General features: G+C 40.1%; 1 protein-coding gene across 1 annotated transcript in view; it reads right to left on the bottom strand.

The window, feature by feature from the left end:
- Positions 1-308: 308 nt before the first annotated feature.
- Positions 309-15005, bottom strand: part of LOC115082672 (E3 ubiquitin-protein ligase TRIM39-like) — a gene marked incomplete at its 3' end in the record, with an annotated part of 65384 nt that continues 50687 nt past the window's right edge. The window contains exons 6-8 of the mRNA XM_029586867.1: positions 13934-13939; positions 13804-13833; positions 309-490 (exon numbers count right to left, since the gene is read on the bottom strand). Coding sequence (XP_029442727.1) covers positions 309-490; positions 13804-13833; positions 13934-13939 — 218 coding nt within the window. The remainder of the gene's footprint in view (positions 491-13803; positions 13834-13933; positions 13940-15005) is intronic.

Below are 15005 nucleotides of genomic sequence, written 5' to 3'. Positions count from 1 at the left end.
CCCTCATAAGGACAGAAGAAAGGCCGGAGAGTGCCAGGTGAAGGGGTGAAGTAAAGCTATAGAGATGAGATTTATTCTCTGCATTGTAAAATGAAACTTCCCCCGCATCACAGTCCAGAAATACCCCCACAGCCCGGAGGTTCTCACTCACAAAGAGCTCAGTCACGCGGTAGGTAAGGGCCCAGTATCCATTTAAAGAACCCTGCCCCACTGCCCAGTACCCCTCCCCAGGTGAAGGTATGATACCCCCCCTTCCTCCTCACAGACTCTCTGCAGACCCCCAAATCCCAGCCCCTGCCATCTCCCACCTCCACCTCCCAGTAATGTCTCCCAGTGGTGAAACCTTCATGCCCCAGCACATAGAGCTCAGAATCAAATCTCTTCGGACTGTCGGGCACCTTCCGTGCTGGGGCTCCCCGTCTGACACATTTCAAATCCTTAGACAGGTCGAGCTGGGGATGAGCAGTTTCAGGATCCAGAGTTACATCCGCTGCAGAGAGGAGGAAACACATTCATAACATGAGCACTCACTTTTTTTTTTTCATTCTCATTTATTAAAATGTATTGATCGCCTAACACAGACAGGCCTAGGCCATATACAGTAAAAACATACATAATAAATTTGTCAAGCATATACACAATCATACACTTAACACACACACATTTTTAATTTCACAGAAACTAACATAATCAAAACATATTTAGATAAACTAAATAATCATGAGCTCTAAATACCTTTATAATATATCTCACAACTGAAAATTAACATTATTCTCACTGGGTCTCTCTAACATACATTAAAGGCACGTTGGAGCAAATACTCTTTCAGTAGCTGTTACATTTTTTTACATCATCTAAGGATCAAAGTTCAAAAGGAATAAGATTCCATTGAGCTGGCGCAGCAATAGAAAATGAGGTCCTCTCTAGCACAAAACAAATGTGCTTGCCGCACTGATGGGATTTCTAGAAGATTTAGTTGGGAAGATCTTAAACTTCTCACAGGTTTGTAAATTCGCAACAATGCGTTTAACCAATATGAAGAATCTGAAGCTAAAAGCTTGAAAACGATCATAACAACTTTAAAGACAATCCGATCTGAAATTGGTAACCAGTTGAATTGAGTTTACACAAAATGGGAGATATATGTTCAGAACGCTTTGAATGGGAAACAAGCCGTGCGGCTGAATTAAGCAATAATTACATCGAATGTAATATCGCCTTAGGAAGTCCAATAAAGAGACTATTACAGTAATCTACGTGGGGAAAGATAATTGCTCGTACGACTGTAAGAAAATCATGATCATACCATAAATGCCGTAAACCGGCAATGAGCCGAAGTTTGAAAAAAACAATTTTAATGAGAGATCTAATGTGAAATTTAAAAGAAAGTGTCGCACCAAGTAACACACCCAAACTCATAATGGGTTTATCTAAAGAGAATGAAATGTTATCAATGCATATCGAATTATGAAGAGGTGTGGAATGTGGATGATGAATCAGCAAAGATTTGGTCTTATTAGCATTTAACAGTAGTTTATTTGTTTTAACCAACATTTAATGATATCCATAAATAAATGAAGAGTATCAACTGTTTCCTGCCAGGAATTTTGAACGTTAATATAAACTGAATATCGTCAGCGTAGATTTTAAAGCCATCAGTTATGATGGCCAACAATTTTGCAATGGGGGCAAGATATATATTAAATAACATTGCCGACAAGGCAGAGCCTTGCGGGGCACCCAGCTTTAACAATTGAAGTGAAGAAGATTGTTGATTGAATCTGACAGATTGATAAAGACCAGAAGATAACTATTGAACCATGCAAGGACTGTACCAAATATACCACATTCTCGAAGACGAAGTATGAGAAGCTGATGATCAACAGAATCGAATGCAGATGTAATGTCGAGAGAAAACCAGAAGAAATTGTTGACCTCCTTCAAGACTACGTTTGATGGAGTCAATCAAAGAAATGAGGAAGTAATTCAGTACTTAGACCACGACGAAAGCCAAATTGATGAGGACTTAAGATTTCCTTATTCTCCAAATAATCTGTCAATTGCTTTAGAACAATGCCTTCGATGACCTTTGCGATGAGAGGAAGTGAGGAAATAGGCCTATAATTCGCTAAATTACTAGCATCTAAATGTTGCTTTTTTTAATAAAAGGCTTAACTAGAGCAGTTTTCAGAGCAGTAGGCATTACTCCTGTAGAAAGAGAAGTATTTACTATGTGTGTAATGGAAGCTTTCATTAAATCAAATAAGGCTCTAAAGTCACTGTAGAAACATTTAAGATTGGGCACACTGTATTATTCAGATATAATATTATATTTGAGATTTCCATGGAAGAGACTAACTCAAACTCAGACCAGACATCAGAGATACATAAAGTATTGTCAAAAGGACAAAGAGTCACATCTTTAAAAAGCAGAAAAAGATTCTCTAATTTTACAGAGAATATTTTGCAAACATCTCAGCTGAGAGTGTAGTAGGGCTAGAACTTTTTGCCTTCTGAGCATTAGTTAATTTGTGCACTAAATTAAACAAGGCTTTAGGACTATTGCCTAGCTCATTCATTTTTTTTGAATAGTACTCCTTTTTAGCATTTAGTGTATCTGTTTGATATTTTAATAAAGATGTTCTATAGGAAGAAGCATTCTCACGAGAAGGATGCTTTACCCATTTACGTTCCTTTTTCCTTAACTGTTGACGAGAAAGAATTAAAGATGGAGAATTCCACGGTTGACATGTTTTACTGTTATGTTTAGAAAATGAGAAAGATTTCAGAGGCGCAATAGTATTTAGCGTATCATTTAAATAGAATGACCATTTATTAAAGTAGCTATTGATGTCATCAGCTTCTGAATAATCAGGAATTACAGTAAGAGCTTCTTTAAGCTTACTAATAACCACAAACGATCTTTTCACAAAATTACAGCAAGAATTCGACATGCTCATTCCCTTGTCTAAACCCTTTAAGGAAAAGCTATTCAACGAATGATCAGACCATGGAACAGATTTCACATCTGGGGTATGTGTTAACTGGAAGTTTGCACAATCATTAATGAATACTAAATCAAGAACATTGCCCAAGCGGTGAGTGGGTACATGAATAACTTGAGACCATCCTAACAAGCCTAAGATATCATTGAATAATTGGGTCTGAGAATCATCCGAAATGTGATTGAAAGGTAAATTAAAATCTCTTAGTAAAATCATATTGCTCAAACTTGTTGAAGCTAATAATCACTGCTCAAATAACAAAGATACATTTGACTGTAATACTTTAGGCGGACAATAAACAGATGGAAAAATTCAAAGAATGAACAAGTAATAATTCCTGGTTCAATGCTCCACTAAGATTTTGAGATTTCAAATTCAGAGATTCTTGAAAAATGATCAATAGCCCACCTCCCCTACCCTTTGCCCTTGGCTGAGAAAAAAAAAGTATAGCCTCTAGGACTGATCTGATTAATAGTAACTAGATCTGAATCTAGAAGCCAACTTTCTACAATACAAAACACATCAGGTTTCTCCTCAACATAAGAACATAAGAAAATGCCATACTGGGTCAGACCAAGGGTCCATCAAGCCCAGCATCCTGTTTCCAACAGTGGCCAATCCAGGCCATAAGAACCTGGCAAGTACCCAAAAACTAAGTCTATTCCATGTAACCATTGCTAATGGCAGTGGCTATTCTCTAAGTGAACTTAATAGCAAGTAATGGGCTTCTCCATCCAAGAACTATATCCCAATCCTTTTAACACACAAGCTATACTAACTGCACGAAACCACAGTTCTCTGGCAACAAATTCCAGAGTTTAAATTGGTGCGTTGAGTAAAAAGAACTTTTTCTGCCGATTAGTTTTAAATGTGCCCCATGCTCACTTCATGGAGTGTCCCCTAGTCCCCCTTTCTACTATCCCGAAAGAGTAAATAACCCCGGGGGGATTCACACTCTACCCGTTCTAGACCTCTCATGATTTTAAACACCTCTATCATATCCCCCATCAGTCCGTCTCTTCTCCAAGCCTGAAAAGTCCTAACCTCTTTAGTCTTTCCTCATAGGGGAGTTGTTCCATTCCCCTTATCATTTTTGGTAGCCCTTCTCTGTACCTTCTCCATTGCAATTATATCTTTTTTTGAGATGCGGCGACCAGAATTATACACAGTATTCAAGGTGCGGCCTCACCATGGAGCGATACAGAGGCATTATGACATTTTCGGTTTTATTCACCATTCCCTTTCTAATAATTCCCAGCATTCTGTTTGCTTTTTTGACTGCTGCAGCACACTGAACCGACGATTTCAATGTGTTATCCACTATGACACCTAGATCTCTTTCTTGGGTTGTAACACCTAACATGGAATCCAACATTGTGTAATTATAGCAATGGTTATTTTTTCCCTATATGCATCACCTTGCACTTATCCACCTTAAATTTCATCTGCCAATTTGGATGCCCAATTTTCCAGTCTCACAAGGTCTTCCTGCAATTTATCACAATCTGCTGTGATTTAACTACTCTGAAACAATTTTGTATCATCTGCAAATTTGATTATCTCGCTCGTCGTATTTCTTTCAGATCATTTATAAATATATTGAAAAGTAAGGGTCCCAATACAGATCCCTGAGGCACTCCACTGCCCACTCCCTTCCACTGAGAAAATTGCCCATTTAATCCTCCACTCTCTGTTCTCCTGACTTTTAACCAGTTGTAATCCAGGAAAGGCCATCGCCACCTATCCATGACTTTTTACTTTCTCCTAGAAGCCTCTCATGAGGAACTTTGTCAAAACGCCTTCGTAAAATCCAAGTATACCACATCTAACCGGTTCACCTTTATCCACATGTTTATTAACTCCTTCAAAAAGTGAAGCAGATTTGTGAGGCAAGACTTGCCCTGGGTAAAGCCATGCTGACTTTGTTCATTAAAACCATGTCTTTCTATATGTCTGTGATTTTGATGTTTAGAACACTTTCCACTATTTTTCCTGGCACTGAAGTCAGGCTAACCGGTCTGTAGTTTTCCCGGATCACCCCTGGAGCCCTTTTTAAATATTGGGGGTTACATTTGCTATCCTCCTGATATTTCTTTCTCACTGACTGAGCATTAATTATACAATTTTCAAATCAACTAAAACTGGAATCAACCCTAGACCATAGTCGGTGAAATACTCCACTAAACGTCTCATTATCTCCTCCACACAAGAGTGTAACGCTGCACCCCAGCAATAGACACATCATTCCATAGCCTGAGCAAACATGTAACAGGTTTTGAAATGTTTTGGCAGCCCAGAATGTACACAATCCTCTGTCCCTCCTTCATCCTCAATCTCCTCACTAGCAGACATCCCCACCAGGCATGCGTGTAGGATCCTATTTCTCTGCACCCCCTCCAACTCAAGGGGAAGAAGAAGGTGAGAACTTCACAAAATATAAGGGGTATCTCTATAGGTTTTCCTATTCAGCTTCTACATAAGTTCTGTTCTGCGACTGAATATGGAGATTTTGTGATTCTTTTTTTTCCAAATTCTGTCCCACTCTCTTTCCAGCGGTTGAAGCACCAGATCTCTGGTCCACTGTCCATCAATTCACCCATCATTGAGATTCAGGCTTTATAAAGTAAGGAAATGATCTTCCTCCCTGACCCCTGTAACATGAGCACCTACTCTACCCCACTGGGCATTCTCCTCATCCACGTCATACAAAGGGATCTCAAAACCTTCAAGAAAAGTTTAAAACGTGGCTTTTTAAACAAGCCTTTTACAAAGAGACTGGAGAATGGAAAATACACAGGAATAGGCAGAAGAGCAGCAGCAAACAGCACTATTCTCAAAATGTATTTATTTACTTATTTATTTATTTATTTAGTGCTTTTTTTTTTTTATACCGACATTCATGATACAGATCATATCGTATCGGTTTACATGGAACCGGGGATTATAACATTAACATAGAAGAAGAGGCAAAGTTACAATAAACAAGGGCAATGGAACTAGGGAGATGAAGAAGCCAGAAGCAGAAGATAAACTTGGTAACTATAACAATAATATACAGGGTCAGAAATGGAGTTCCTGTCCTGAGATCAGGGGAATAGCATTCCAGATGGCTGGCCCCGCTGTTGAGAAGGCCAGTTCTCTAGTGGCAGAATGATGGGTGGATTTGGTTGGAGGGGCGTGCAGAGATCCTTTGTAAGCTTCCCTGATAGGTCTTGAAGAGGTGTGGAGTCTGAGTGGGAATTGAAGGTCGAGAGGGACCTGGTTGTGAATGATGGTGAGGGACTTGAGTAGGATTCTAAAGCTTATTGGTAGCCAGTGCAGATTTCTGAGGATGGGCTGTATAATATTTTAATAACTTTATTTTACTACTACGTTCTATAAAGTAGTAGTAAAACTTACAAGATGGGAATTTTACCTGTGAGGCAATGGAGGGTAAAGTGACTTGCCCAAGGTCCCAAGGAGTGACAGGGACTCAAACCCTGGTTGCTTGGCTCATAGCCCACTGCTCTAACCACTAGGTTATTCCTCCTCCCACTAAACAACTGAAGCCTTTTTTTTTATGATAAAATGTAACCAAACCTTTTTGGCACCTGTTAGAATGTACGATAGTACACACTCACCCATCTTTATCTATGTGCCCACGTGTAAACTGATGGTATATAACTTAGTGACAGTATAGAAAAGATTTTAAATAAATAAAAAAATTAATTCCTTCATTCCTACTCCATGATAACAACAGTATCCTGATCCAATTCCTTCTATGCTCAGTAGAATCTATATGGGTAGAAATCCCATGTGTGTTGGGTAAGAGTATAGTGATAGGAGTATACTACCGTATACCTGGTCAGATGATGAAAAGCTAAGAGAAATTAGGGAAGCTAAACAATTTGGCAGTGCAATAATAATGGGAGATTTCAATTACCCCAATATTGACTGGGTAAATGTAACATCAGGACTTGCTAGAGACATAAAGTTCCTGGATGTAATAAATGATTGCTTCATGGAGCAATTGGTTCAGGAACCAACGAGAGAGGAAGCTATTTTAGATTTAATTCTCAGTGGAACGCAGGATTTGGTGAGATAGGTAATGGTGGTGGGGCCACTTGGCAACAGTGATCATAGCATGAACAAGGGGGACAATAAGTAAAATAGATAGTTCTATAACTAAGCTTTCAAAAGGCTGATAAAATGAAGACAACAGAAAGAAACTGAAAGGAGCAGCTACAAAGGTTAATAGTGTGCAGCAGGCATGGACATTGTGTAAATCTACCATCTTAGAAAAGAATCCAGATGTATTCCACAAATTCAGAAAGGTGGAAGAAAGGCCAAACAACTGCCAGTTTTTTTAGCCACAAAAACTGCCTCAAAAATTGGAAGAAGGATCCAGCTGAAGAAAAGAGGAAAAAGCAGAAACATTGGCAAACTAAATGTAAAACATTAATAAAACAGGCTAAGAGAGAATTTGAAAAGAAGTTGACCATAGAGGCAAAAATTCATAATAAAAACTTTAAAAAATATATCTGAAGCAGGAAGCCTGTGAGGGAGTCGGTTGGATCATTAGATGACCAAGGGGTTAAAGGGGCTGTTAGGGAAGTTAATGCCATCCCAGAAAGACTAAATAAATTCTTTGTTTTGGTGTTTGCTAAAGAAAGATGTTGGGGAGATACCCATTTCAGAGATGGTTTTCAAGGGTGATGATTCAGATGAACTGAACCAAATCACAGTGAACCTGGAAGATGTGGTAGGCCAGATTGACAAAGTGAAGCGTAATAAATAGCCTGGACCAGATGGTCTACACCCCAGGGTTCTGAAAGAACTAAAAAATGAAATTTCAGATCTACTACTAGTAATTTGTAACTTATCATTAAAATTGTACATTGTTCATGAAGGATGGAAGGTGACCAATTTAACCCTGATATTTCCAAAGGGCTCCAGAGGTGATCCGGGAAACTATAGACTGGTAACCTTGACTTCATGCCTTAGAAAAGTATTGGAAACTATTATAAAGAATAAAATCACAGAACATACAGATAGACATGGTTTAATAGGACACAGCCAGCAAGGATTTACCCAAGGAAAGTCTTGTCTTTCAAGTTGGCTACATTTTATTGAATGTATTAATAAAAATGTGGATAAAAATGAGCCAGTAGATGTGGTGTATTTGGATTTTCAGAAAGCATTTGACAAAGTCTCCCATCAGAGGCTTCTAGGAAAAGTAAAAAGTCATGGGATAGGTGGCGATGTCCTTTCGTGGATTGCAAACTGGTTAAAAGACAGGAAACAGAGAGTAGGATTAAATGGTCAATTTTCTCAATGGAGAGAGGTAAACAGTGGAGTGCCTCAGGGATCTGTACTTGGACCTGTGCTTTTTAATATATTTATAAATGATCTGGAAAGGGGATTGATAAGTGAGGTGATCAGATTTGCAGATGCACAAAATTATTCAAAGTAGTTAAATCACAAGTGGATTGTGACAAAATGCAGAAAGACCTTGCGAGACTGGAAAATTGGGCATCCAAATGGCAGATGAAATTTAATGTGGATAAGTGCAAGGTGATGCATATAGGGAAAAATAACCCTTGCTATAATTACACAATGTTGGGTTCCATATTAGGAGCTACAACCCAAGAAAGAGATCTAGGTGTCATAGTGAATAACACATTAAAATCATCGGCTCAGTGTGCTGCAGCAGTCAAAAAAGCAAACAGAGTGTTAGGAATTATTAGGAAGGGTATAGTGAATACAACAGAATGTAATAATAGCTCTGAATCACTACCGTGGTGAGGACTGTACCTTTAGTACTGAGTCGATTCTGTCGCTGCATTTCTTCACAAAAGATATAGATGCAATGGAGAAGGTACAGAGAAGGCAACCAAAATGATAAAGGGATTAAACAACTACCCTTGAGGAAAGGTTAGAGATTAGGGGTGAAGAGATGATTGAGGGGAGGGGGGGGGAGGGATATGATGAAGGCCTACAAAATCATAAGAGGACTAAAACGGGTAAATGCGACTTGGCTGTTTACGTCTTTAAGATACTACAAGGACGAAGGGGCAACTCCAGGAAGTTACCAAGAAGCACATTTAAAACAAATCAGTGAAATGATATTTCATATTCAATACACAATGAAGCTCTGGAATTCATTGCCAGAAGATGTGGTTAAGAGCAGTTTAGCTGGATTTAAAAAAGATTTGGATACGTTCCTGACCATAAACTGCTATTAGTCACAGCATGGGATCTATTTCATGTTTGAGTACTTGCCAGGTACTTCTATCCTAGATGGTCACTATTGGAGACAGGATACTGGGCTTGATGGACCCTTGGTCTGACCCAGCATGGCAATTTCTTAAGCCTGAATCCCTTGGGACAAATCCTCTCCCTGTTACTGAGGAGATCTCTAGCATCTGTTTGGGTGATATTATTTTAATGCATTCTGGAGATCATTATCTTGGAGTCACATTGGATTCTAAACTATCTGTGAAGGCCAAAGTGAAAACAAATTTCATTTTTTTAAGGAAAAATTGGCTCGTGGATAGGAGTTACTGCATTCACCTAGTGATTTTAGAACTGCGGTTGAAGCTCTTGTGCTCTCTCACGTTGATTACTGTAACTCTGTGCTGTTTGGGTCTTCATTGATCTGTTCCCCTTGTGCTTCATCTCATACAATATGCAGTGGTCCCTTTGCTGACCACTGCTCCTTGCATTTTGAGCCTGTCTCCAAGGATGCAGTCTTTGCATTGGCTGCCGATCGATTGGCAGTTACTATTTGAGGACTTCCCGGGTTCATTTCAGTTCTGCTTCCACCATTTCTCCTCCTGTAACCATGCCCTGAGATTGCAGTGTCGGTGCTTACTGTATCCTCCATCGAGATGTTCCACCTATCTGACGTACGGGCAAGATCCCTTAATGCTTTGTTGTCACTTTTTGTAATCACCGAGAACAAGATATAGGATCATAAGAACATAAGAACATTCTAAACCTGATATATGCGCTGTAACAGAAACCTGGTTAAAACCCACCGACATTGCCCTAATCAACCAGCTGCCCATCCAGAACTACGATATACTATCCATACCCAGACATAAAAAAAGAGGAGGAGGCCTTCTACTAGCCGCCAAGAAACCGCTAGGCCTAACACTGCAGACATCCAATGCCATAGCAAACATAGAATTCGCGCTATTCAACTCTAAACATCTGACTATTGCACTAATCTACGCTCCCCCCGGAAGTCTTGAATCAAACCTCTCCCCAATTATAGAGCTAACAGCAAAACACCTGAACTCCGGAAAACCAACCATCTTGATGGGAGACTTCAACCTCCATGTGGATGTCCAACCTCAATCCTCCAACTGTAAAACTCTTCTCTCCTCCCTCAACCATATGGGCTTCAGACAAATAGTAAAAGATCCCACCCACAAAGCAGGTCACACCCTAGACCTTATCTTCATAAACGAAGGCTTTTCATCCCACACCACTCCTACATGTTCCACTGTACCTTGGTCTGATCACAGCATCATCACATCCATGTTAGAGATGGCGGAGCCACCCTCTCATACAACCCAAACAATCTCCATTTCGGTTAGAAAACAGTGCTCAGGAGATCACCTCTGCAAACACCTGACCAAGGAGCTAATGAATCTAGACCTTACGGACACCAACTCAGCTACAGCATCATGGCTCAACATCACCAACAAGGTCGCTGATCAAGTGTGTCCCAAGAAAACAAAGTCCATCAACCCAGATAAAGACAACAGGAAACCGTGGTTCACTACAGAGCTGAAAGCACGCAAACACGAGCTTAGAGGCAAAGAAAACCAATGGCGAAAAAACCCAACTAAAACATCCCTTCTCAACTACAAATCATGTCTCAACACCTACAGAAACGAAATCAACATAACCAAGAAAGAGTTCTTCTCCAAAAAAATACACCACTTCTCATTTGATTCAAGAGCCCTCTTCGCCTATGTCTCAGCCCTTACCAAACCTCCTGGACCGTGCATCCCCGATGACCAAGCTCTTAAAAAAGCCAATGAACTAGCCAACTACTTTGACAACAAAATTACCTCACTCGTTGCCCCTCTCAAAACGACATTCCCGCACACAAGCGCCTCCAGCAACCACAGCTCCCAAGCATCTATAGCACCCGTTCTTCAACCCAACACTTACACAGCTGAACTTACATCTCTCGAACCCACCTCCACATTGGAAATATCAAACATTCTGAAGAAGATAAAACCGTCTTCTCACCCCCTAGACCATATCCCATCAAACCTGCTGAGTTCCATCCCTGACATTGTGGCCAAACCACTTGTAGACATTATCAACCTCTCTCTCACCCAAGGCCAAGTTCCCAACCAACTCAAGTCTGCAATGCTTAAACCTCTCCTCAAAAAACCCAACCTTCCCACCACAGATCCTGCAAACTACAGACCTATAGCAAACCTTCCTATGTTAGCTAAAATTATGGAGAAAGTGGTCAACCGACAACTCTCTGAATTCCTTGATGACAACAATATCCTTACCAATAACCAATACGGATTCCGGAAGAAAAAGAACACCGAATCACTATTAGCCACTCTAGCTGACACCATTATCTTCAATCTTGAGAAAGGCCAACCTTGCCTTCTCGCACTCTTGGATCTGTCAGCAGCGTTCGACACCGTGAATCATTCTGGCTTACTACAACAACTCACAGACATCGGCATCACAGGAGCAGCGTTCAACTGGTTTAAATCCTTCCTAGAGAACAGAACATACAGAGTCAAAATAAACAACAAGGAATCCCACCCCATCCAAGCCAAAATGGGGGTACCACAAGGATCCTCACTCTCCCCCACCCTTTTCAACATCTATCTTCTCCCACTCTGTCACCTCCTCACTAACCTCAAACTTACCCATTTCCTATATGCGGATGACATACAAATTATCATCCCCATAACGGACACCTTACAGAAGACCATGGCCTACTGGAATAAATGCCTCTCAACCATCAACGAGCTTCTAACCAGCCTCAACCTGGTTCTAAATACCAATAAAACGGAAATCCTTATAATAGCACCGGAAAAATCTACCCTGCCTACCCCCAGCAACTCTCCAGACACCTCAGGATACACCACCTCACCGCAAGTCAGAGATCTGGGTGTAATTCTAGACGACAGACTCAGCCTCAATAAATTCATTAACAACACCACCAAAGAATGCTTCTTTAAACTACAAGTTTTAAAGAAAATAAAGCCACTCCTACGCTACAGAGATTTCCGCACAGTACTCCAAGCCATCATTCTCCCGAAACTAGACTATTGCAATTCACTTCTGCTGGGACTCCCCGCATGCTCTACCAAACCCCTCCAGATGGTCCTAAATGCCACAGCAAGAATTCTCACCAACGCAAAAAAAAAGACCACATCACCCCAATCCTCCAGCACCTCCACTGGCTTCCCATTAAATACAGGATACAGTTCAAAAGCAGCATGATGATTCATAAGGCCCTTCATAACATATCCCCACTCAACTTAACCTTCAAGCTGCAACTTCATATTTCGAATAAGCCGACTAGAAGAGCATATCAAAACACTGATTACCCAGCCAGCTAAATCCTCCCTGAGAAAACGCGCTCTATCAACTGCGGGCCCGTCTCTCTGGAATTCCCTACCACCAGACCTCCGCCTTGAGCCGTGCCACATTACCTTTAAGGCGAAACTCAAGACTTGGCTCTTCCTGCAAGCATTCCCAGAGAGCTAAGAACTAGAATATTTAACACCCCAGTCCTTGGTTTTAATGTATTGTTCTCTGCCTTATTTAGACAAGATTATCAATTGCCTTATTTATATGCTAAAAGTTGAACTCAGTTTTGTTCTTTTACTATTTATTTAGATTAAGTGTTCTGATTTGTTCCAAGATTTGTTCCATGTAAACTGCCCCCAGCAGTTTTGTTCTTTTACTATTTATTTAGATCAAGTGTTCTGATTTGTTCCATGTAAACTGCCCCCGGCAGTAGTTCTTACTGTTATCTGTAAACCGGAGTGATATGTATTGTATACAGGAACTCCCGGTATATAAAAACTATAAATAAATAAATAAATAAATAAATAAATAAATAAGAAATTGCCATGCTGGGTCACACCAAGGGTCCATCAAGCCCAGCATCCTGTTTCCAACAGAGGCCAAAACCAGGCCACAAGAACCTGGCAAGTACCCAAACACTAAGAAGATCCCATGCTACTGATGCAATTAATAGCAGTGGCTATTCCCCAAGTATAATTGATTAATAGCCATTAATGGATTTCTCCTCCAAGAACTTATCCAAACCTTTTTTGAACCCAGCTACACTAACTGCACTAACCACATCCTCTGGCAACAAATTCCAGAGCTTTATTGTGCGTTGAGTAAAAAAGAACTTTCTCAGATTAGTTTTAAATGTGCCCCATGCTAACTTCATGGAGTGCCCCCCTAGTCCTTCTAATATTCGAAAGAGTAAATAACCTATTCACATCTACCCGTTCTAGACCTCTCATGATCTTAAACACCTCTATCATATCCCCCCTCAGTCGTCTCTTCTCCAAGCTGAACAGTCCTAACCTCTTTAGTCTTTCCTCATAGGGGAGCTGTTCCATTCCCCTTATCATTTTGGTAGCCCTTCTCTGTACCTTCTCCATCACAACTATATCTTTTTTGAGATCAGCGAGCTATAAATTATTTTTAAATAAATAAATCTGTGAACAATTAAGGGATGGATCAGCAGGTTTCATTAATAGATTGGATCATTTTGTATCATTAGATGTATACTAGATTCAGTTACCTGCATATCTGCCACGTTCCATCCACCACTCTGAATTAAAACAAAGACAAACAGAGATTAGAGGTCAGAGAAGAGCAATAAATACAATAAAATGAAGAAATATATTTATCAAACTAAGAATAATACTTACCAAGTCCTGCAGGGTGGGATTTGTTTTATATAGAGAAATAAATATAACAAACAGACAAATGTTAGCAATTTCAGTTTATAAAAATGTCCATCAAAAAACTTGTGACATTTCCTCTGTTAAAAAGTTAAAAAAAAAACTGAGCACTTTTCATGAGCTAGGATAGTATCATAAATAGATATCTATAAATATTGTAATTCTTTGTTTTCATCTTTATCTCTCAGAACAATCCAGACAATTGGGGTTTTCTCCCCTTTCAGCTAATGGCATCAAACAAGAAAAGCTTTACTGTACTGTTGGTACATAAGACAGTGTGCTACCTGCAGTCACTCAGTATTCTCTGTCTCTAGCAGAGGGAGACAGAGAAGAAAAGCTTTATTGTACTGTTGGTACATAAGACAGTGTGCTACCTGCAGTCACTCAGTATTCTCTGTCTCTAGCAGAGGGAGACAGAGAAGAAAAGCTTTATTGTACTGTTGGTACATAAGACAGTGTGCTACCTGCAGTCACTCAGTATTCTCTGTCTCTAGCAGAGGGAGACAGAGAAGAAAAGCTTTATTGTACTGTTGGTACATAAGACAGTGTGCTACCTGCAGTCACTCAGTATTCTCTGTCTCTAGCAGAGGGAGACAGAGAAGAAAAGCTTTATTGTACTGTTGGTACATAAGACAGTGTGCTACCTGCAGTCACTCAGTATTCTCTGTCTCTAGCAGATGGAGACAGAGAAGAAAAGCTTTACTGTACTGTTGGTATATAAGACAGTGTGCTACCTGCAGTCACTCAGTATTCTCTGTCTCTAGCAGAGGGAGACAGAGAAGAAAAGCTTTATTGTACTGTTGGTACATAAGACAGTGTGCTACCTGCAGTCACTCAGTATTCTCTGTCTCTAGCAGAGGGAGACAGAGAAGAAAAGCTTTATTGTACTGTTGGTACATAAGACAGTGTGCTACCTGCAGTCACTCAGTATTCTCTGTCTCTAGCAGATGGAGACAGAGAAGAAAAGCTTTACTGTACTGTTGGTACATAAGACAGTGTGCTACCTGCAGTCACTCAGTATTCTCTGTCTCTAGCAGAT

The sequence above is a fragment of the Rhinatrema bivittatum genome, unplaced genomic scaffold, assembly GCF_901001135.1.
Source record: "Rhinatrema bivittatum unplaced genomic scaffold, aRhiBiv1.1, whole genome shotgun sequence".
Classification (NCBI taxonomy): Eukaryota; Metazoa; Chordata; class Amphibia; order Gymnophiona; family Rhinatrematidae; genus Rhinatrema; species Rhinatrema bivittatum.
Note: the sequence above shows the minus strand (reverse complement) of the source record. Positions and strands in the feature narration are given on the sequence as shown.